Raw genomic sequence first — 19657 nt, 5'->3', positions numbered from 1 at the left:
GACAGTAGACAGGTGGACGGCTGCAGCGTCACCTGGACAGGTGGACAGTGGACAGGTGGACGGCTGCAGCGTCACCTGGACAGGTGCCAATCTACGTCTCCACATGGAGAAATTGGTGTAGACTCGGAGGAAACGTGATGTCCATTTTTATTTCATGGAGTTCCAAAAGAAAGTTAAAAAAAGTTTTTCTTTAGAATTTCGGGTTTGAGGATTTAAAAAAATCATCTCGTCGTTCCTGGTCGGACGTCCCTTTGTCTCCCACTGATGCCGGGTCATTAAGGGAATCTGAAGGAAAAATGTTGGCGTTTGAATGAACGGGAGTTTGAGCGTATTATTTTCTCTTATGTCCTCCCGTCATGGAAGAAACAGGAAGCAGCTTCATCCAGAAGATTTTCACTAATAAATCCTGGAATATTTTTCATCTTTGTCAGTTTTTAAATCAGATTTTAATAAAGTTGAAATTGAGATTTACAGGAAATTTTTATCCGTTAAAATATTTCCATTCAGAAAAAAGAACTTTGTAATAATTTGAGGACCTTTGGAGGACATGTTGGTCCACAAGGACGTTCTAGGATGTGTTGGTCTATGAGGACCATCACAAGGACGTCTAGGTCCATGAGGACCTTTAGATGGACGTTTTGGTCCACGAGGACCTTCAGGAGGATGTGTTGGTCTGCGAGGACCTTTAGGAGGACATGTCGGTCCACAAGGACCTTCAGGGCGTTTTGGTCCACGAGAACCTTCACGAGGATCTGTTGGTCTGCGAGGACCTTCTACGATGTGTTGGTCTATGAGAACCATCGCAAGGACGTGTCAGTCCATGAGGACCTTCAGGAGGACGAGCTGATTCACGAGGACCTTTAGGAACTTCACGAGGATGTGTTGGTCCATGAGGACCTTCAGGAGGACATGTCGGTCCACAAGGACCTTCTTACCCTCCTCTGATGACCCTGATGGAGGCGGTTTCCTGCAGCTCCCATGACGTGGCGTCAATGACATCCCCGTGTACCTCGATGCGCTGCCCGCACATGCCCGGTTGGTCGAAGATGAACAACTATTGAAAGAAGAGAAGAAACCAACTGTTCATTCATTCCAGATACAAGTATCCAGAACAGAGAAAAACCTGACGCCCGTATGGAGTCCTGGAATAATGTAATCGTCATCATCATCTTCAGTATGTCAGAACAAAGCTCTCGCGCACAGAAGCGTGCATGCTATGTGGATCAGCTTGCTCAGACATGTATAGGATGAAGGTCGGCTCCACCTCCATCTCTCAGCCTCCGTCAGCAGCAGCAGTTCCGACGTTCCTGGCTGAATGTCAGGAACATTAAACCCATTCATCTAGACACCCCGGACCAGTAAAGACATCGGAGGAGCCCAGGAGATGCAACCAGACTGTTTGATCTGACAGGGAGCAACCAGGAAAAAACAACTAGTAAAACTTGTTACGTCCAAAGAATGTGGAGAGGAAACCACAAATGGACCTTTTCTACAGGATGGTTCTGGTTCTGGTTCAAACGGAAAATGTGCCACATGGATGTCTTTCTTCTTCCTTCAAAGTTTTTAAACAAACAAACAAACAAAAAAAAAAACAACATAAACTGATCCGACATCAGAGCAAAAAGATCCAGAACAAGCAGGAATTCTGCGGAACGTCATCTGATAAAATCTGGAGGAAGGAAAATTTACAGGTGACCAACCAGGGGATCTACGGAAGTTCTGGAGAGGTTCTTGGGAGGTTCTTAGGTCCTGCTTCTGTTCTGGATTTACAAATCCTTGAAGCCACCAATATTCCAGAATTTTGGGAGGGATGAGTTCTGTAGGGCCTGATATGGTTCAAAAACAGAACCGGACTTTTCAGGGTTTTATACGTTCTAATAAGGATTTTACATTTTTTTAACAGGAAGTCAGAGGCCAGACATAAACGAGAGAAATGTGGCGTTTGCCAGAACTCTGGCTGAACTTAACCAGAACTCTGGCAGGACTCCGGTTGCAGAGTTCTAGATCAACTGATCATTTTAAGTGAATTATACAATCATCCAGATAAAACTGAATTCCAGTTTAGGTCTAGATGTGATAAATCTGTCCCACGATGCACCAGGCTCCTCTCCGCTGGGGGACGTCCCATGATGCACTGGGCTCCTCTCCGCTGGGGGACGTCCCATGATGCACTGGGCTCCTCTCTGCTCTTTTTACTCTCCATGTAGAAACATCTGACGTTGTTGGCATTAATTTGTGTTTTTCTTCTTCTTTCTCAGTAGGAATCCCTGGATCAGAGTTCTGCTGCTGGTTGACCCTCTTTCCTGTCCCCTACAACCCAACTGGTCCAGGAAAATGCCCGTCCTTCCTGGATATGAACATGGTTATAATAAACTGGACTGTTTTAATTGGACTAAAATGAACCGGACTGTGAATGTGAAGTGAGCTTGTTTTGAATCACTGTGTAAATGAAGCTGAATTTAAAGCATGGATCAGTTTTTCAGGTCATTATGGTTCTGATGTTAGAAATATTCTGCAGATGAATAAAATCTGATCAATAAACTTGTTTAATATGTGAATTAAAAGAAAAGTTCACGGTAACATCAGAACAACAGATGAAGGTTCTGATGAGTCTGACTCACCTTCCCGGGTCGAGGGTTAAGCTTCCCGTGTTCCTTCTCTTTGGTGAGCTGCAGAAGAAGAAAACACACACACCTAAACTAGGGCTGGACGATAAGGGCAAAACTTTAATCACGATATATTTCTTAATTTCGGTCGATATGATATAATTCCGATATCAATATAAACAATATAAAAGCCTCAGAAAAACTGCCAAAAATGCCAGAACTGATGCTGTAAAACTAAAAATTATTTTGCCAGGTCTATGAAATTCCTCCATTATAACAATTTAGAAATAAAAATTGTACAATAAATTAATGTTCACCTTTTATTTGTATTTAGCAAGGCTAAGTTTCCCTTCAAACAAAGACATTTGCAATCACCATCAAAGTCAAATAAAATCTTTACCTTTCTCAATATTAATATCTTTAACTTTAAACTACAACTCAGGCTTGTTATGTTATTCTAACAGATTTTAACAACAGTGCTTCAACCAGGCTTCAAAATAAAAGTACTCAGAGTTGCTACAATAAACAGAAAAAAGAGTGAGCAACATTTAATGCTTCATCTTCTGACTCAGCATATTCTGACTCAGTATATTCTGACTCAGCAGATTCTGAGTGGAAATGCTTCAGATGCACTGTTGCCTGATCAGCAAAACATAATAAAACTAAATTCTTCAGTCAACAGTTTCTTTCTTTTTTAGTTTCATTTTATGAAGTGTAATTTGCTTTATAGTTTTATTTTTATTTAAAATGATATTTTAATTATAATTTTATTTAGTCTGGAACATGACGACACTTTTAACTTTTTAAATACTTTGTCCACACCCTACATTAATAGACAATATGTGTCGGTAAGCCAGCGCGGGATCCTCCAGCAGCAGCTTCGTACGTTTCATTTCCAGCCTGGTGATGAAACAGCTGATCTCCTGCTCCGATGCAGCAGCTGCTGCGTGAGGTGAGGACAAGTCTGTGAACACCAGATCCTCATTGAGAAAAGTAAAACTACGTTACAGTCCCCAAAAGTCTCCAATAATACCAGAAAAAGTTGCTAAAGGGGAGTGAAATCAACCAGGACAAAGTCTCTAAGTTGGCGACATCAAGCCAATCCATTTCCGTACCATCGAGTTACTCTTTCCTCTCTTATCAACTATCTCGTCTGCTTTCTCTTCGCTTGTAGAAGCTCGTTCAGTCATGTTTGTATTACAGACATGAGCACTCGTTTTGTAACTAAAGCTAGCAGCGCTGGAGCTTAGCCTAGCCTAGCCTTCTACCTCGCACCGTGCACAGCCAACTGCTGCTGGGCTTGGTCGGGCTCATAGGTGGAGCTCTGGTCAGGCTCATAGGTCGGGCTCTGGTCGGGCTCATAGCTCAGGCTCATAGGTCGAGCTCATGGGTTGGGCTCATAGGTCGGGCTCTGGTCGGGCTCATAGGTCGGGCTCTGGTCAGGCACATAGGTCGGGCTCATAGGTCGGGCTCTGGTCGGGCTCATATGTCAGGCTCATAGGTCGGGCTCTGGTCAGGCTCATAGGTTGGGCTCATAGGTCAGGCTCATAGGTCGGGCTCATAGGTCGGGCTCTGGTCAGGCACATAGGTCGGGCTCTGGTCAGGCTCATAGGTCGGGCTCATAGGTCAGGCTCATAGGTCGGGCTCATAGGTCGGGCTCTGGTCGGGCTCATAGGTCAGGCTCATAGGTCGGGCTCTGGTCGGGCTCATAGGTCGGGCTCTGGTCAGGCACATAGGTCGGGCTCATAGGTCAGGCTCATAGGTCGGGCTCATAGGTCGGGCTCTGGTCGGGCTCATAGGTCGGGCTTACAGGTCGGGCTCATAGGTCGGGCTCTGGTAGGGCTCATAGGTCGGGGCTCTGGTCAGGCTTATAGGTCTGGTTTATAGGTCGGGTTCATAGGTCGGGCTCATAGGTTGGGCTCATAGGTCGGGCACTGGTCAGGCTCTAGTCGGGCTCACAGGTCGGGCTCTGATCGGGTTCATAGGTCAGGCTCTGGTCAGGCTCATAGGTCTGGTTCATAGGTCGGGTTCATAGGTCGGGCTCATAGGTCGGGCTCATAGGTCGGGCTCTGGTCGGGCTCTAGTCGGGTTCATAGGTCAGGCTCTGGTCAGGCTCATAGGTCGGGTTCATAGTTTGAGCTCATAGGTCTGGCTCATAGGTCGGGCTCTGGTCAGGCTCATAGGTCGGGCTCATAGGTCGGGCACTGGTCAGGCTCTAGTCGGGCTCACAGGTCGGGCTCATAGGTTTGGCTCATAGGTCGGGCTCTGGTCGGGTTCATAGGTCAGGCTCTGGTCGGGCTCATAGGTCGGACTCATAGGTCGGGCTCTAATCGGGTTCATAGGTCAGGCTCTGGTCAGGCTCATAGGTCGGGCTCATAGGTTGAGCTCATAGGTCGGGCTCTGGTCGGGCTCATAGGTCGGGCTCTGGTCAGGCTCATAGGTCGGGCTCATAGGTCGGGTTGCTGTACGTCATCACTTACGAAGGCGATGTGTTGCGGCTCTTTCTGTCCGGCTTGAACCAAATGCTGTAATCATTTACTGTATGTATATTGAAATAACTCATATAACCGTTATTGAATAAAATATATTGCGATATATTGATATTAAATTATTGTCCAGCCCTAACCTGAACACATCAGACAATCCAAACATGACGTGGTCTGACTGGTTCTGCTGAGAAGACAGACCTGAACACACCTCGTCACGCTGATGGTTGCTAATGACAGCGACGACAGGCCGTGCATGTGTGTGTGGGTGCTACGACCCTGGCTCGGCTAGGGAATAACAGAGAATTTATGGTCCCATGTGGACAATAAATAAATCACAAAGATCAAGTAAGCAGCAAAAACAACACACACGGGGAAATATTTCCCAAACAGTTTCTACCAAGCTGCCCTTTAATCTGTGGAAGGAGGCTCAGCAGCAGCAGCTGGTCCAGAGGCAGCCAACCCTGAGCAGGTGAGGAAGGTGTGGAGGAGTGCAGCCAATCCCAGCCAGGAGAGGAAACAGGGTGATTTGCATACAAGATGGATTAATTAGCTGAACAGGTGACAGCCCTAACACCTGAAAACAGCTTCAGATTCCGAACATCAGACAATCCAAACAACGTGACGCAGTCCGACTGGTTCTGCTGCCGGCTGAGGAGCTGACACGCCTGAACATTCCTGACCGCACGTCGTCACGCTGATGGTTGCTAATGACAGCGACAACAGGCCGTGCACGTTTGTGCATGTATCACTCTGTGGGAGTTCTGCAGGAACCGGGTCACTGCCTGGATCACGTTACCACCTGCTGCAGGAGCTCCTGTTTCAGTTGCAGCCCTCGTTCCATTTGTAAACGTGTGTTAGCATTCCTGTGTAAGCAGGTTGTAAGAACCCGGTAAATTTACCTGGAAAGTGAGACCTGCTACACTAAGAACCTCAGCGTCACCTTTAAGCGCCTCAGATTCTTACAGTAACAAAGGGAAACAATCTGAATGTCAGCTGTAACAGAGCTCTGCAGCCAGCAGAGACGACAGGCTTTTCCTGCTGCGTCGACCTTTAGCTGCTGTTCTCTTTTACTGCATGTTGTTTTTACATTTCTGGTTTATGCACATCCACTTGGTGCACCTGCACTTTTCTTACACTTTTACACTGTACTGATTATTCTTTCTTATATTTGATATCTACTCTTTACCATATTTCTCTCTCTCACACACACACACACTCCCTGTTGTCTTGTCTCCCATGAATCTCTGAGCCCATCCCAACATGAATGTTTCCAGCTGATGAGCATGTGAGAACTGATGGAAGCAGAAATGATTCCACCTCGTCGAGGATGAAGCTGGAAGGAAAGGTGAGGCAAGAACAGACAGATAACTGAGGTGGGTGTGGAGCTCCCAAAGTACAAAATGATTATTCACCGCCAGCCAGACTGCTGCATCTGAACAAACCTCCAGACTTCTGGAGTCCTCTGGACAGACCAGTCCAAGGTGGACATGTTTGGTTCTTAAGCAACTTGTAGCAGCTGTCAGCATGGTGGTGGAGGGATGATGGTGTGGCCACCTTACAGCCATTGAGTGGACCATTGACTCCTCTAGAGTCAGATGTGAGTCCATCTGTCCCACAGCTAAAGCTTGAATGGTCTCATGCAGAAGAACAAACATCCAGCAGCAGATCTGCACCAGAACCTGACGATGCACAACCAACATGTCTCAACCTGCCGGACTTCCTCCGAAATCGTTAATCTGAAGGTTAGAAAGAAGGAGGAGCGACGGGTAGCTGCCAAAGAAAATCACTTATAGATGGAAAAGTTCCTGTGAGGCATAAAATCTGCAGCAAAGCGAGTGCAGACATGTATGACTCTCTCTCTCTCTCACACACACACACACACACACACACACACAAACACACACACACACACACACACACACACACCTCTCTGACAGGTCCGACAGGCGAACTTCAGGTTTAAACCTCAGTCATACTGAAACCTTCATTAGTTTTAATGACACTTGTTTAACAGTAACAAAAAAACTCACACACAAACAACAAGTGTGTGTGTAAATTTTTATCAGCAAAAACACACCTTGACCATCAGGTGACCGCTCTGGAGTCGCACCTGCATCTACCTGAAATCAGGTAAAGATTCTGTTCTTGTAAATAATGAGTTTAAGGGTGAATCCCATTTCACCCCTTAGCCCTTCTCCTTCGTTTTGCGAGTTCACGTGAAGGGGTAGGGGTGTCCCAATTCCTTTTAGGACAGAGGGGTAGGGGTAAGGGGTAGGGCTATATACCCCTTCAAACGAAGATTTTTCAGAGGCACACTTGAAACGGAGGGGTATGAAAAATTTCCTGTTCTATATGAGAAAGCAAGTGTTTCTACGCACATCACGCTTTCTTGAGATGCAGGACAACACACACTCGCAAAAAAAAAAAAAAGGCACAGAGAAAAGAGCGTATACCAGCACACATGATTAATTTTAATGGCATGCAAAATTCGTACTTTACGTCCTACATATGCCTGTCGATAAGCAATAAGTCAATTAATTGCACGGTAACGAAAAAATGAGCGCAACAAGTTTGCCGCCGCGATAGTTTTCATTAGGCCCCCCCCCCCCCCCATCTTACTGCACCATAGACTGTGTATGACAACAGGTTTCACTATGCAGTATCTGGACTGAACGCTCAGGTGGAGTGATCTCTCTCATGTCATGTTTGACAGCAGCATGTAGCAGCACGAGACTGTGGTGAACCACTGTGCGAGCCGGTACGCTGCGTTTGTTTACAGGGCTACTCTCACGCATCGACCGTTAGACTCGTGCATTTGAATGGCTTCTTACGCTCTCACGCTAAACCTCTGATTTCTCACGCTGGAATACACTTTAAGAATACACTTTAAGAGCAATGCCGGCTAATATTTATTGGTTTTTCTTATTTAGTTTCTTCCAGTATCTGTGTAAAATGTTCTTTAGTGACTACTGATGACGTATGTGACTGTTGAAGGGGTGTCCCAATTCGTAGGGGTGGACTTTTCAGCCCTACCCCTTCTAGCTCCGTTTTAAGGGGTAAGGGGCAAGGGGTAGGGGTAAGGGGTAGGGCCAAGGGGTGAAATGGGATTGGGCCTTAATCCAGTTTGTACACGTGCAGGTGAGAATGTACACGAGTATAAAAAAAGATGAGTATTTCTACAAGTTAACTAACTAACAGCATAATAGCTGCTTCAGTTCCTGGCTGCCACCGGGTTATCGGACTGCTTCGGCTGGACCAGATCAACCCAGCAGACTGGGTCCAGGTCTGACCCTGACAAGCTGCTTGAGTTCGGACGTCCATGATGACACAGCGGGGAGGGGTGGCAGTCACTTCCTAAGAGAAATGCTCTAAATTTGACCTGGTGACAAAAAACGACGTTAATGGAAAAAGTGGGATTTTTTTTCTACGTGGAGCTTGAATGTTTAATATTTTCTTTATTTCATATCTGAGTCACAGAATTCCAAACATATTGTAAAATCTCCTTCCCTGTACAAACCTGCAGCAGTGGATGACAGGAAGTCCTCTGATTGGACGGTTCGATTTGTCACCATCCAATCATCTAGTTTAACTGCGCGTTCCACCTCCTACTCTGATCAAATCTGCTCCACTGAAGGTGAAACAACCCCAGAATCCGCTCATCTGGCTCCTCTTCTGAGAGACAAGCTGCATAACATGGGAGCGAACTCACATCTGGTCTCCTGGATTGTGGACTACCTCTCAGAGAGACCACAGTACGTTAGGCTGGGTGGCTGCACATCTGACACTGTGGTCAGCAGCACCGGAGCACCACAGGGCACTGTGCTCTCCCCTGTCCTGTTCACAATCTACACATCAGACTTCCAGTATGAGTCTGAGCTCTGCCACATGCAGAAGTACTCGGACGACACTGCCATAGTTGGATGTATTAAGGATGGACAGGAGGAGGAGTACAGGAGTTTGGTGGAAGAATTTGTTGGCTGGTGCAGGGCGAACCACCTGCAGCTGAACACTTCCAAAACCAAGGAGATGGTGGTGGACTTCAGGAGGAACAGATCAGACCTGAGGCCCGTCTGCATAGAGGGTGTGGAGGTGGAGACGGTCAGTTCATATAAATACCTGGGACTGCAGCTGGATGACAGACTGGACTGGTCAGAGACCATCAACGCCATCCACAAGAAAGGACAGAGCCGTCTGTACTTTCTAAGGAGGCTGAGGTCCTTCAACATCTGCAAGAAACTGCTGCTGATGTTCTACCAGACTGTGGTGGCCAGTGTCCTTTTCTATGCTGTGGTGTGTTGGGGAGGCAGCATAAAGAAAAGGGACGCAGCACGTCTGGACAGAGTGATCCGAAGGGCAGGATCTGTGGTGGGCACAGAGCTGGACTCTTTGGTCTCAGTGGCAGAAAAGAGGACCTTGGACAAGATCCTGACCATCCTGGACTCCTCCTCTCACCCTCTGCACAGAACTCTGAGCAGGCAGAGGAGTGTGTTCAGCCCCAGACTGCTGTCCCTGACCTGCTCCACCAACAGACTCAGAAACTCTTTCGAACCCCAGGGGTAACAACCACAACCATAGTCTGAATAGTTTTTATGGGCATGTGCCTTTTTCTCATTTGTAAGCACATTTGTTTTTATCTCATTCTGTAAACACTGTTTCAGCAGTTTTTGCACATCCTGCACTTTATCGCTCATGCACCTTGTTTGATTACTACTGTCAATATATGTACATAGAAAAAAGAAAAGTACCTGGAGTGCTGCTTGGGTGTAAAAAATGGTGGTATTCCTCTGGTGCTCTTCAGTTATGGGATCAAGTAGAATTAATGAAAAGATTACTGAGGCACTCAAGAAGATAGAAAATAAAAAGCTTTATTAACTCATGGCTAATCTATTAAAAAACACATCCATCTACAACCTACATACCAGGAGCAGAAGCAAGACCAAGAAGATGAACAAGTAATCAATATCTCTGATACTCCTCTTTCAACTAGCCATATATCTGTTCTCTCTAAAGGCCTTACTTTTGCCCCTAAGACCTCAGCCAGTGAATTCCAAACAAAAGTTGATCTGTACAAGTTCCATCGCAACCTTCAGCTGAAAGTTTGGTACCACACGACTCCCAGCCAAGCCGAATTTAGCTCTTATGTACAGCAAGACACAATAAGAACATCATTCAGGCCTAAGTCCACCTTTACACCAAATGTTTGTAATCACACCCTAAATACTTTCTATAAAAAGGTGACATACGAAGTTGACCAACTCTTTGCATCCAAGAGAAAGGTGGAATATAACCTGACAAAAGAAGAAACAGATGTGTTGAAATGTCTGTCAGCTAATGAGAACATCATTATTAAAAGAGCTGATAAAGGTGGAGCTGTAGTGGTTTGGGGCAGAGACCAATACATCCCAGAGGCCATGAGACAGTTAAAGAATGGTGAGTATTATAAAACTTTATCGTCCAACCCAATAGAACAAATGAAAACTGAACTTATGGAAATACTTGGACATGCGAAAAATGAAGAATGGATTTCACAAAAAGACCATGACTTCTTGGGCTGTAACTGCCCCAGACTTCCTTCATTCTACATGCTTCCTAAAGTACACAAAAACTTGGAGAACCCACCTGGAAGACCGATCATCAGTGGTAACGAATCGATTACAGAACCAGCATCTCAATTTGTTGACTTTTTCATTAAGCCCTTTGTCTTAGAACTGCCATCTTTTATTCAGGACAGTACTCATGTATTAAATAAAATCAAGGACATAAAGAACATTGGACCCTCTCTTCTAGCCACTATGGATGTTGAAGCACTTTATACCAATATCGACCACAAAGAAGGACTCGGGCATTATCACACTACTTGGAAAAGAGACATCCGGAGCAGATGCCCCCTTCAGCTTCTATCCTTCTACTGGCTGAATGGACCTTACATAATAATGTGTTTTTGTTCCAGAATCAATTCTTCAGACAGAAAAAAGCTACAGCAATGGGCGCTTGTTTCGCACCTAATTATTCTAAGTTGTTCATGGGAGCATGAGAAGAAAAATTTATTTACTCTGACCTCAATACCTATTTAAACAATATTATATGGTGGGGTAGATATATTGATGATATCATCCTACTTTGGTCTGGTTCGGAAGCCGAATTACTTCAATTCCATTCATATCTGAACAATACTAATAAGAATCTAAAGCTCAGCTTAGATTTCTCCTCATCTGTAATTAACTTCCTAGATCTTAAAATCTCTAAAGATATCAACGGTGATTTACACACTTCTATTTTTAGGAAACCGACAGCTTCCATCCTCCTTGGCTCATTGATAATATTCCGTTTGGTCAGTTTCAGAGGCTGAAACGTAAACGCGATACAGAAGAAGAGTTTGAAAGCAACGCACAAGACATGAGCCAAAGATTTAAAAATAGAGGTTATAAACAACAAACTACACTCAAAGCTTTCAATAAAGCTAAAAGTCTCCCTAGAGAACAGCTGCTGGTCCCTAAACAAAAAGACCAGTCGAACTCTAATCAAGTTGACTTTGTGACCCAATACAGCAACGAAGCTAATCAAGTTAAACTAATTGTTAAAAGACCTGGGATATATTGAAAAGTGACAGTGTCCTTAGAGAAGCTCTTCCAGACTCTCCAACCATCAGTTTGAGAAAAGCCCCGACCTTAAATGCTAAGCTGGTTAAAAGTCACCTTGCCCCTTTAAAAGAAAAAACTTGGCTGTCTACCATTAAAGGAAACCACAAGTGTGTAACCACTGTAGCAACATGATTAATGCTAACTACTTTACAGACGTATCATCCAGTCCTAAGTTTGACATTAAATCATTTATTAACTGCAATACTTCATATGTAGTAAACAGACCAGAATGTCCATGTGGTTGCTTCTACATCGAAGAACAAAACACAAATTAAAAGCAAGGTTGGCTGAACATAAACATGCAGTTAGAACCGGTAACCTACAACATCCTACGGCTGTTCACTATCTGGATGCTAACCATGGTAACTGTAATTCATTGAAGGTATCTGGAATAGAGCATGTAGAAAACCCAGTTAGAGGTGGAGACAGACTTAAAAACTCTTACAAAGAGAGGCATTTTGGGTTTACACACTAAAAGCGACACAGTACCAGGTTTGAATGGGGAACTGGATTTCTCTCCTTCTTTGTAACTGATTAATCTGTGGTTCCTTGAAGAAGAAATGAACAATATCTATTTATTTTTTCAGTTGATATATGATGTTTCTATACATATCTGTTGAATCTTGTTATATTATGCTGTGTTAACCTGTTGTTTGTTTAAAGAATCTGACTGTGATTATCATTGGCAGGTCACGGGTACCATGTGACCATTTACCTGCCCACACAGAGCAGCTGCTGGTGACTGTCTATATATTCAAGAATTAAGCTGCCAGACAAACATTTTGCCACTCACCCTGATGAAGGCCCCTTAGGCTGAAACGCGTTGGCGTGGATGTGTTTTTTAATAGATTAGCCATGAGTTAATAAAGCTTTTTATCTTCTATCTTCTTGAGTGCCTCAGTAATCTTTTCATTAATATATGTACATACTTGATCACCTGTACAGTATATATGTACATACTTGATCACCTGTACAGTATATATGTACATAGACCATAATAATGACTCTTGTTCGGTCCAACTCAGAGTGTGTTTTAGCGTCACAGCACATCTAGCTGAGACATTACAATGAGTGTACAATAGTTTTTACCATTTTGTCTCCTTTATCTGACTTTGCCTTTATTTAATTTTAAATTAGTCTAGTTATGCTTAAGTACTAACCTTTAATGTATGTATATGCTACTGGATGCTTGAATATCTATCTATCTATCTATCTATCTATCTATCTATCTATCTAATGACCGATTCACTCCCTCTCATTATTCTCCAGTTTCCAGCTCCAATGCCTCTGAAACCTCAGACCACCTCCCTAAGTCCAAGCCGCCACCGGTCAGCTCCACCCCTCCCTCCCTACAGTCTTGGTTAAGTCCTCCCTTATTTCCACCATCATCCACTCCATACTGGAACTGGTTCTCTGTTCTTTTAAACCAGCAGTTGTCTCCCAGATGAAGAAAAGACCAGGTTTATATCCCAACAGCTACAATAATCTTCACCTCATTTCTAATCTACCTTTCATTTCCAAAATTCTTGAAAAAATGGCTGCCACTCAACTCCACAATCATTTGACCTGAGGCTCTCTCTATGAACAGTTCCAGTCTAGTTTCCGCCACAGTACAGAAACCGCTCTCATTAAAATCACCACTGACCTCCTGATAGCTGCTGATTGCGGTTTACTCACCATCCTCATCCTCCGTGGCCTGAGCACAGCTTTTGATACAGTTTCACACGCTATTCTCCTCAATAGACCTTCTTCCATTGGCATGTCCCACTCAGCTCTCGACTGGTTTCAGTCTTTCAGGCTGCACTCAGTTCATCCAGACCAAGTGCTTTAGATCCCAGCCCTCCTGGGCGGTGTGCCCTAAGTCCAGAGCCGGTGCTCTGTCAGTTTAGCATACATTGTCAGATCAGCATACGTAGTGCAAACTGACGACTGTCCCTAACCCGAACCCGCATGTGCATTAACGTAATGTATGCTACTCTGATGCATATGCTAAACTGACAGAACAACGGTTTTGCCACTAAGCAGACTAAGCGACCGCTTAGGGCCCCGCACCACCAGAGGCCCAGTGAGTGGTTTATGGGCTTCGTTATGAAGAGGAATCATCCATTTGGGGCAAAAAAAGGGGAAAAAAGAAGGCTAATAAAGCAGCTGTGCAAGGACAAGGCCATTTCTTTTGCAGTTTTACTGTAAAGTAAGGAATTAGTTGGTGATGATGAAGATTAGGCATGTGGCAGCCCTTTTTGAAAACACGATTTGATTTAGCAGCAGGTGCTAACAGGTTTAGCAGCTGGTTGTGTACTGTTAGCCAGCAAAGCAGCTGTAGCTCAAGCTAGCAGTAGGGTTGCCAACCGTCCTGTAAAATACGGAAACGTCTCCTCCCGACATTTTATTGGTTCAATGGGAACGGTTTGTTTTGAACGCAATTTGTATTTTCATAAATATCTAACAACACACGTCTGTCACACACACATCAACACTAAATTTAACAATTATGGAGTAAGTAAAACGGAGAGAATACTAGCGGAGAGAATACTAGCGGAGAGAATACTAGCGGAGAGAATACGAGCGGAGAGAATACTAGCGGAGAGAATACTAGCGGAGGGAATACTAGCGGAGGGAATACTAGCGGAGGGAATACTAGCGGAGAGAATACTAGCGGAGAGAATACTAGCGGAGAGAATACTAGCGGAGAGAATACTAGCGGAGGGAATACTAGGGGAGGGAATACTAGTGGAGGGAATACTAGGGGAGGGAATACTAGCGGAGGGAATACTAGCGGAGGGAATACTAGGGGAGGGAATACTAGCAGAGGTTAGCGAGACCTTGCTGCCTATGTTGCAGTCACGGTTGCCTAGAGACAGACGCCACAAACCTGCACCTTTTTAAAATGTCTTCTGCACCTGATATTCCACCACGTCCTCGAAAGCGAAAACACTTCCATCCTTAGCTGGACAGTGTCCGTGGAGATGTTTACAGGACAGACTGTAAAACGCGTCGCATGTTTTCAGTGGCGCGCGGTCTGACGTCAGACATCATGCTTCAGGAGAGCAACACGAGACACAAACACGAGACATGAACACAGGAGACTAGAGCGTCCGTGTCCCAGTCCTTCATCATCTCCTGAGACTGATCCGGTGTGGACATCATGTCATGATTAATCCATGACCGGAATTCAGGACATTGAGTTTTTAAAGTTGAATGAATGATCATTTATTTAATATACAGTATATCAGCCGTTATAAATATTATATGTGTCCATTTAAAGAGAAAATCAGACTAATGGATCAACAGTTAATAAATGAATGTTCAGAGAGAACGCTTATTTTTAAAATATAACTTTAAAAGTTACATTAAGTTCTCAGTGTATTTAGTTTATATTTTAAAAATTCATTGTTGCTCCACACAAACATTTGCTTTAGTCACTGGTGCTGCTGCTGTGTGATAGATTAACCAGTATCTCTTTAACTAAGTTAAGTGACTGTGTAATAACTAAGTTGTGTACATTTGGTATTTTGTTCTATATTTTCCTCTTGTATGTTAAACAGGGATGCATGTTATTACAGCTTTATGGAGCCTAATTAACACTTCATTGGTTGTGTTCATTGGTAATAAAGCATTTCAAGCTTTAAATATAACTAACTGATTTTTTGATCACCCCTTTACTAAAAACACTGGCACGAAATAAAACACACCACTGCTGCAGTTCCCCACCCCGCGGGAGTCGGGCCGTGGAGGTCGTGGCCCTCAGGAGCTGTGGCAATTATTTATCATTGTTACTTCCCAGTACAACATGCCATGACTTAGGGTGTCACAGCTACACAAAAACTTTGTTCATGGCATGAAGGGGTAGGGCCCCCAAAACTTGTTCTGCTTAGGGCCCACTGAAGTCTAGAGCCGACTCTGCCCAGGGCTCGGTCCTGGGACCTCTTCTCTTCATCTATCTCCTTCCCTTGGTGATATTTAAATACAACATCCATTTTCACTGCTTTGTGGATGACACCCACCTCTACCGCTCCAGAAAACCTGATTCCACACTCCCTCCTTCCTCCCTTTCCACCTGTTTATCTGAAATAAAATCTTGGTTCACTTCCAACATTCTTAAACTAGCCAGCAATAAAACAGAAATCCTCCTCAATGGAAATTGTCTCTGCTTTCTAAGGTCTCCATCCATGGCTCCCCAGTGTCCCTCTCCCTCAGGTTAGAAGGTCACATTATTGTTTCAGGTCATATCAGTTATGTCACTTGGCCGGCATATTTCCATCTACGCCACATCTCTTGTCTCCGCCCCTCCCTCACCACCCATAGTGCCTCTGTTCTTGTTCACAGCCTTGTCACCCCCAGAACTGATTACTGCAATTCTCTCCTCTTCCTCAGAAATCCCTCCATAAGCTTCAGATGGTCCAGAATTCAGCTGCTCGCATCATGACCAAACCCCTCCTTTCACCACGTCACCCCGATCCTACAGCGTCCTTGAGTGACTTGAAAGGGGTTTTTCAATAAAATGTACAAATATAATCAGAAGTGTGCAGATGGGGTCAAAAATCTGCCACTTAAGGTTTGCTTCAGGTTTTGCTTCAAATGTGAATTTCTTGGATTTTTTTCACCTGGCTCACGAACTCCGAACATCCACAGACCTGACAGCTGCTGTACTGATCCTGTGTTACCATGGAAACCTTGTCTTTATCTTTGGATGCTGTTGTTTTGCTTTGTGTACATACACGTGCACATATGCATGCGCATGTGCGTGTGCCTGTGTGTGTGTGTGCCCATGAGTGTACTCACATAGGCGTCTGGGAAGGCTCTGTATTTGTACATTAGATTCTGGACTGGTTCTGGTTGCTGGTTCTGGAATGCAGGTCTTCCTCCATGCATGCTGCCAAACAGTGAAGTCTGGATCCCCACAGGGGCCTCGTCCCAGCTGAGGCTCCTCTGCAGGGCCCCGGGCCCCTGGCCGAACATGGGGAGCTCTGCAGTGAAAGGTCTGTGCAGGTCGATGGAGCTGGTGGGACTGAGGAGGCGGTGGGGGCTGGTGCTGGAGGGAGGAGAGCCAATGCTCAGCGAGGGGGGGCGACTCATTCGAGTGCTGCCGGAATCTTCGGCTCCAGTCAGAGAGCCTGAGGAAGAGGAGCTCAAGAGAAAGGAGAGGTGCTCCAGACGGGACCCTGCTGGGTCAGAACCAGATCCCAGCTCACCCAGCTTTGTCGACCCACTGACGCGGTCACTGAAGGGTCTGGTGTCCGGCAGCGAGACGGTCCGAAACACCGGACGATGGGCCTTTCCGTTGTCCAGGGTCTGGTCCGGGGACCGGAAGCCCCCGAAGATGACGCTGCTGTCCAACCGGGAGCTTGTGGTGAGAGACGGGAGAGGTCCGTTCCCATTCAGAACCGGAGACTGAAGGTCCTGAAGAGTCGAGGAGATCCAACAGGATTCAAACACAACTTTATCAACACAACTTCACGTGAACATGACAAGATATTAAACATCTTCTTGTTAAAAAAATCATTAACATGTTAGTAAACAGTGAAATAACCATGTTAGTAAACATGTAATAAACATGTTAGTAAACATGTAATAAACATGTTAGTAAACATGTAATAACCATGTTAGTAAACATGTAATAACCATGTTAGTAAACATGTAATAAACATGTTAACATATTTACATGTAACAAAAATGACAAACGTAACAAATCTTCTGACGGACAGATTATTAGGAAACTGTGTCACATGCAATATTTTCCTTGTTCGGACATGTTTTCTTCTTTACATTTTATTTATTTGTGTTAGTTAAACATTTATAAAATAATATCTGATTTCCGTAAATATTCTATAAAGATGAAGCTGCATTTTTACACATGTTTATAACTGAATTGAACTTTGTAATTACAGTGCATGTAATTAATTCATTTATTCATAGTGAAAATTTGGAAAACACAGTAATGTTCAATCAGCTGGTTTGTTTACCAATAAAACATCATCACCCGTCAGAATGCAGCTTTAAACAGGCTGTCAAACATATTATAATCATGTTATTAACATGTTATGTGATGTCATGTTTCATGTAAAGGTTAAACCCGGAGTTCTGGTTCCGGGTTAGATTAGTTTGGTTCCGGTTCTAGCTGCTGTAAAGGTTAAACCCGGAGTTCTGGTTCCGGGTTAGATTAATTTGGTTCCGGTTCTAGCTGCTGTAAAGGTTAAACCCGGAGTTCTGGTTCCGGGTAAGGGTAATTTGGAAAGAGAACTTTTGAAAAAAGAACTTTTGGTGCCAACAAATTCAGAGAAGATCCAAGGATCTCTGAAGTCGATCCAACCAGAACCAAACCACATCCAGAATCAGAATGAAGACAGGTTACCTTGGTCTTCTTCATAAGGTCCAGCGGGGGCCTGCTGTCTCGGAGGGTGCTCCTCTTCAGTCCCAGGTCTGCAGGGAGGCTATAAAGTCTTTCCAGAGACTCTTCCATCCTATTTGTGGGGCTGCCAAGGGAAGGGGCCCCATCGGAGGTGACGGGGCCCGGAGCATCCTCCACGATGGGCGGCAGGGAGGACAAGAGGGTGGGAGGAGGCCCCCGCAGACCGGCGGTCCTCGGCTTCAGGCAGGGCCCCATGTTCTTCAGCGTGTCCACCAGGCTGTCCATGTCCAGCTGGTTGGAGGAGTCGGTGTCACGGGAGGAGGGGGAAGCGGCAGGGTCCGAGACCAGCTCCACCAGGGTGGCCCTGAAGACTCCGGAGAAACGAGAAGACGGATCGTCGTTGCAGCCGGAGTCTCTCCTCTCTGACGCTCCCTCCCTCCAACAGTCCTCTTCACCTGAAGGAGCAGCTGGCTCCTCCTCCAAAAGGCTCCTCCTCCTCCCCCCTCCTGCTGGCTCCACCCCTGCTCCTCTGCCAAGGCTCAGATTAACAGAGCTGTCACTCAAACTATTGCCCGGGGTAACGTGTTCCACAGAGCCGGACGAGGAGGAGACAAGGAAGCTCTCTGTCTGGTTGGCTTTGTACTGAGTTACTCCTTCAAATCTATTTTTCCATTTACTGTCCGACTCAGACCCGGATTCGGCCGGAATGCCGGAGTCTCTCTGCTTCAGGTGAAAATCCATGATGTGGAGTGACAGAACCGGCAGAGACCTGGAAATACAGAAACAGATTAAAAAATTCCAGGATTCCCACATTGATCCAGAAAACCTGAAAACAAACTGAGCAGTTAAAAGGAAAATATTAAACATAAAAAAATAAGGGAATGGATGAATATGTAACCCCCCAGGACCACGATCCCGCAGCACCACGACCCCCCAGGACCCCGACCCTCCAGGACCACGACCCCCCAGGACCCCGACCCTCCAGGACCACGACCCCGCAGGACCACGACCCCCCAGGACCCCGACCCTCCAGGACCACGACCCCGCAGGACCACGACCCTCCAGGACCATGACCCCGCAGGACCACGATCCCGCAGCACCACGACCCCCAGGACCACAACCCCCCAGGACCACGATCCCGCAGGACCACGACCCCCCAGGACCCCGACCCTCCAGGACCACGACCCCGCAGGACCACGACCCCCCAGGACCACGACCCCGCAGGACCACGATCCCGCAGCACCACGACCCCCAGGACCACGACCCCCCAGGACCATGACCCCGCAGGACCACGACCCCACAGGACCACGACCCTTTAAGAACTGGAATTTCCCTGATCTGGGAAAAATAAAAGACTAATCTGTCATCATCATCATCATCATCAGCAGCAGCAGCAGCAGCAGCAGGTGTTTCTGTGTCAGAGATTCCGAGAAGTTGTGACAAACCATCTGACAGGAAAAACAAAGGAATGAAAAAGAGAAATGCCCGGGAATTGAACTTTAGAAAAACTGAACCTCAGAAGTAAAAACTATGGGATTGTCAAACACATCAGCCTGAACCAGATCGGGACAT

The 19657-nt window shown here is 45.5% G+C and overlaps 1 protein-coding gene across 1 annotated transcript in view; it reads right to left on the bottom strand.

Annotated features, from left to right (window-relative positions):
• crybg2 (crystallin beta-gamma domain containing 2) overlaps positions 1–19657 on the bottom strand; it is a 102247-nt gene that overhangs the window by 24151 nt on the left and 58439 nt on the right. Inside the window, exons 5-8 of the mRNA XM_042011453.1 lie at positions 18089–18854; positions 16519–17136; positions 2622–2669; positions 936–1054 (exon numbers count right to left, since the gene is read on the bottom strand). Of these exons, the coding sequence (XP_041867387.1) occupies positions 936–1054; positions 2622–2669; positions 16519–17136; positions 18089–18854 (1551 nt within the window). The remainder of the gene's footprint in view (positions 1–935; positions 1055–2621; positions 2670–16518; positions 17137–18088; positions 18855–19657) is intronic.

This window comes from Melanotaenia boesemani, chromosome 17 (genome assembly GCF_017639745.1).
Source record: "Melanotaenia boesemani isolate fMelBoe1 chromosome 17, fMelBoe1.pri, whole genome shotgun sequence".
In the NCBI taxonomy this organism is placed as follows: Eukaryota; Metazoa; Chordata; class Actinopteri; order Atheriniformes; family Melanotaeniidae; genus Melanotaenia; species Melanotaenia boesemani.
Note: the sequence above shows the minus strand (reverse complement) of the source record. Positions and strands in the feature narration are given on the sequence as shown.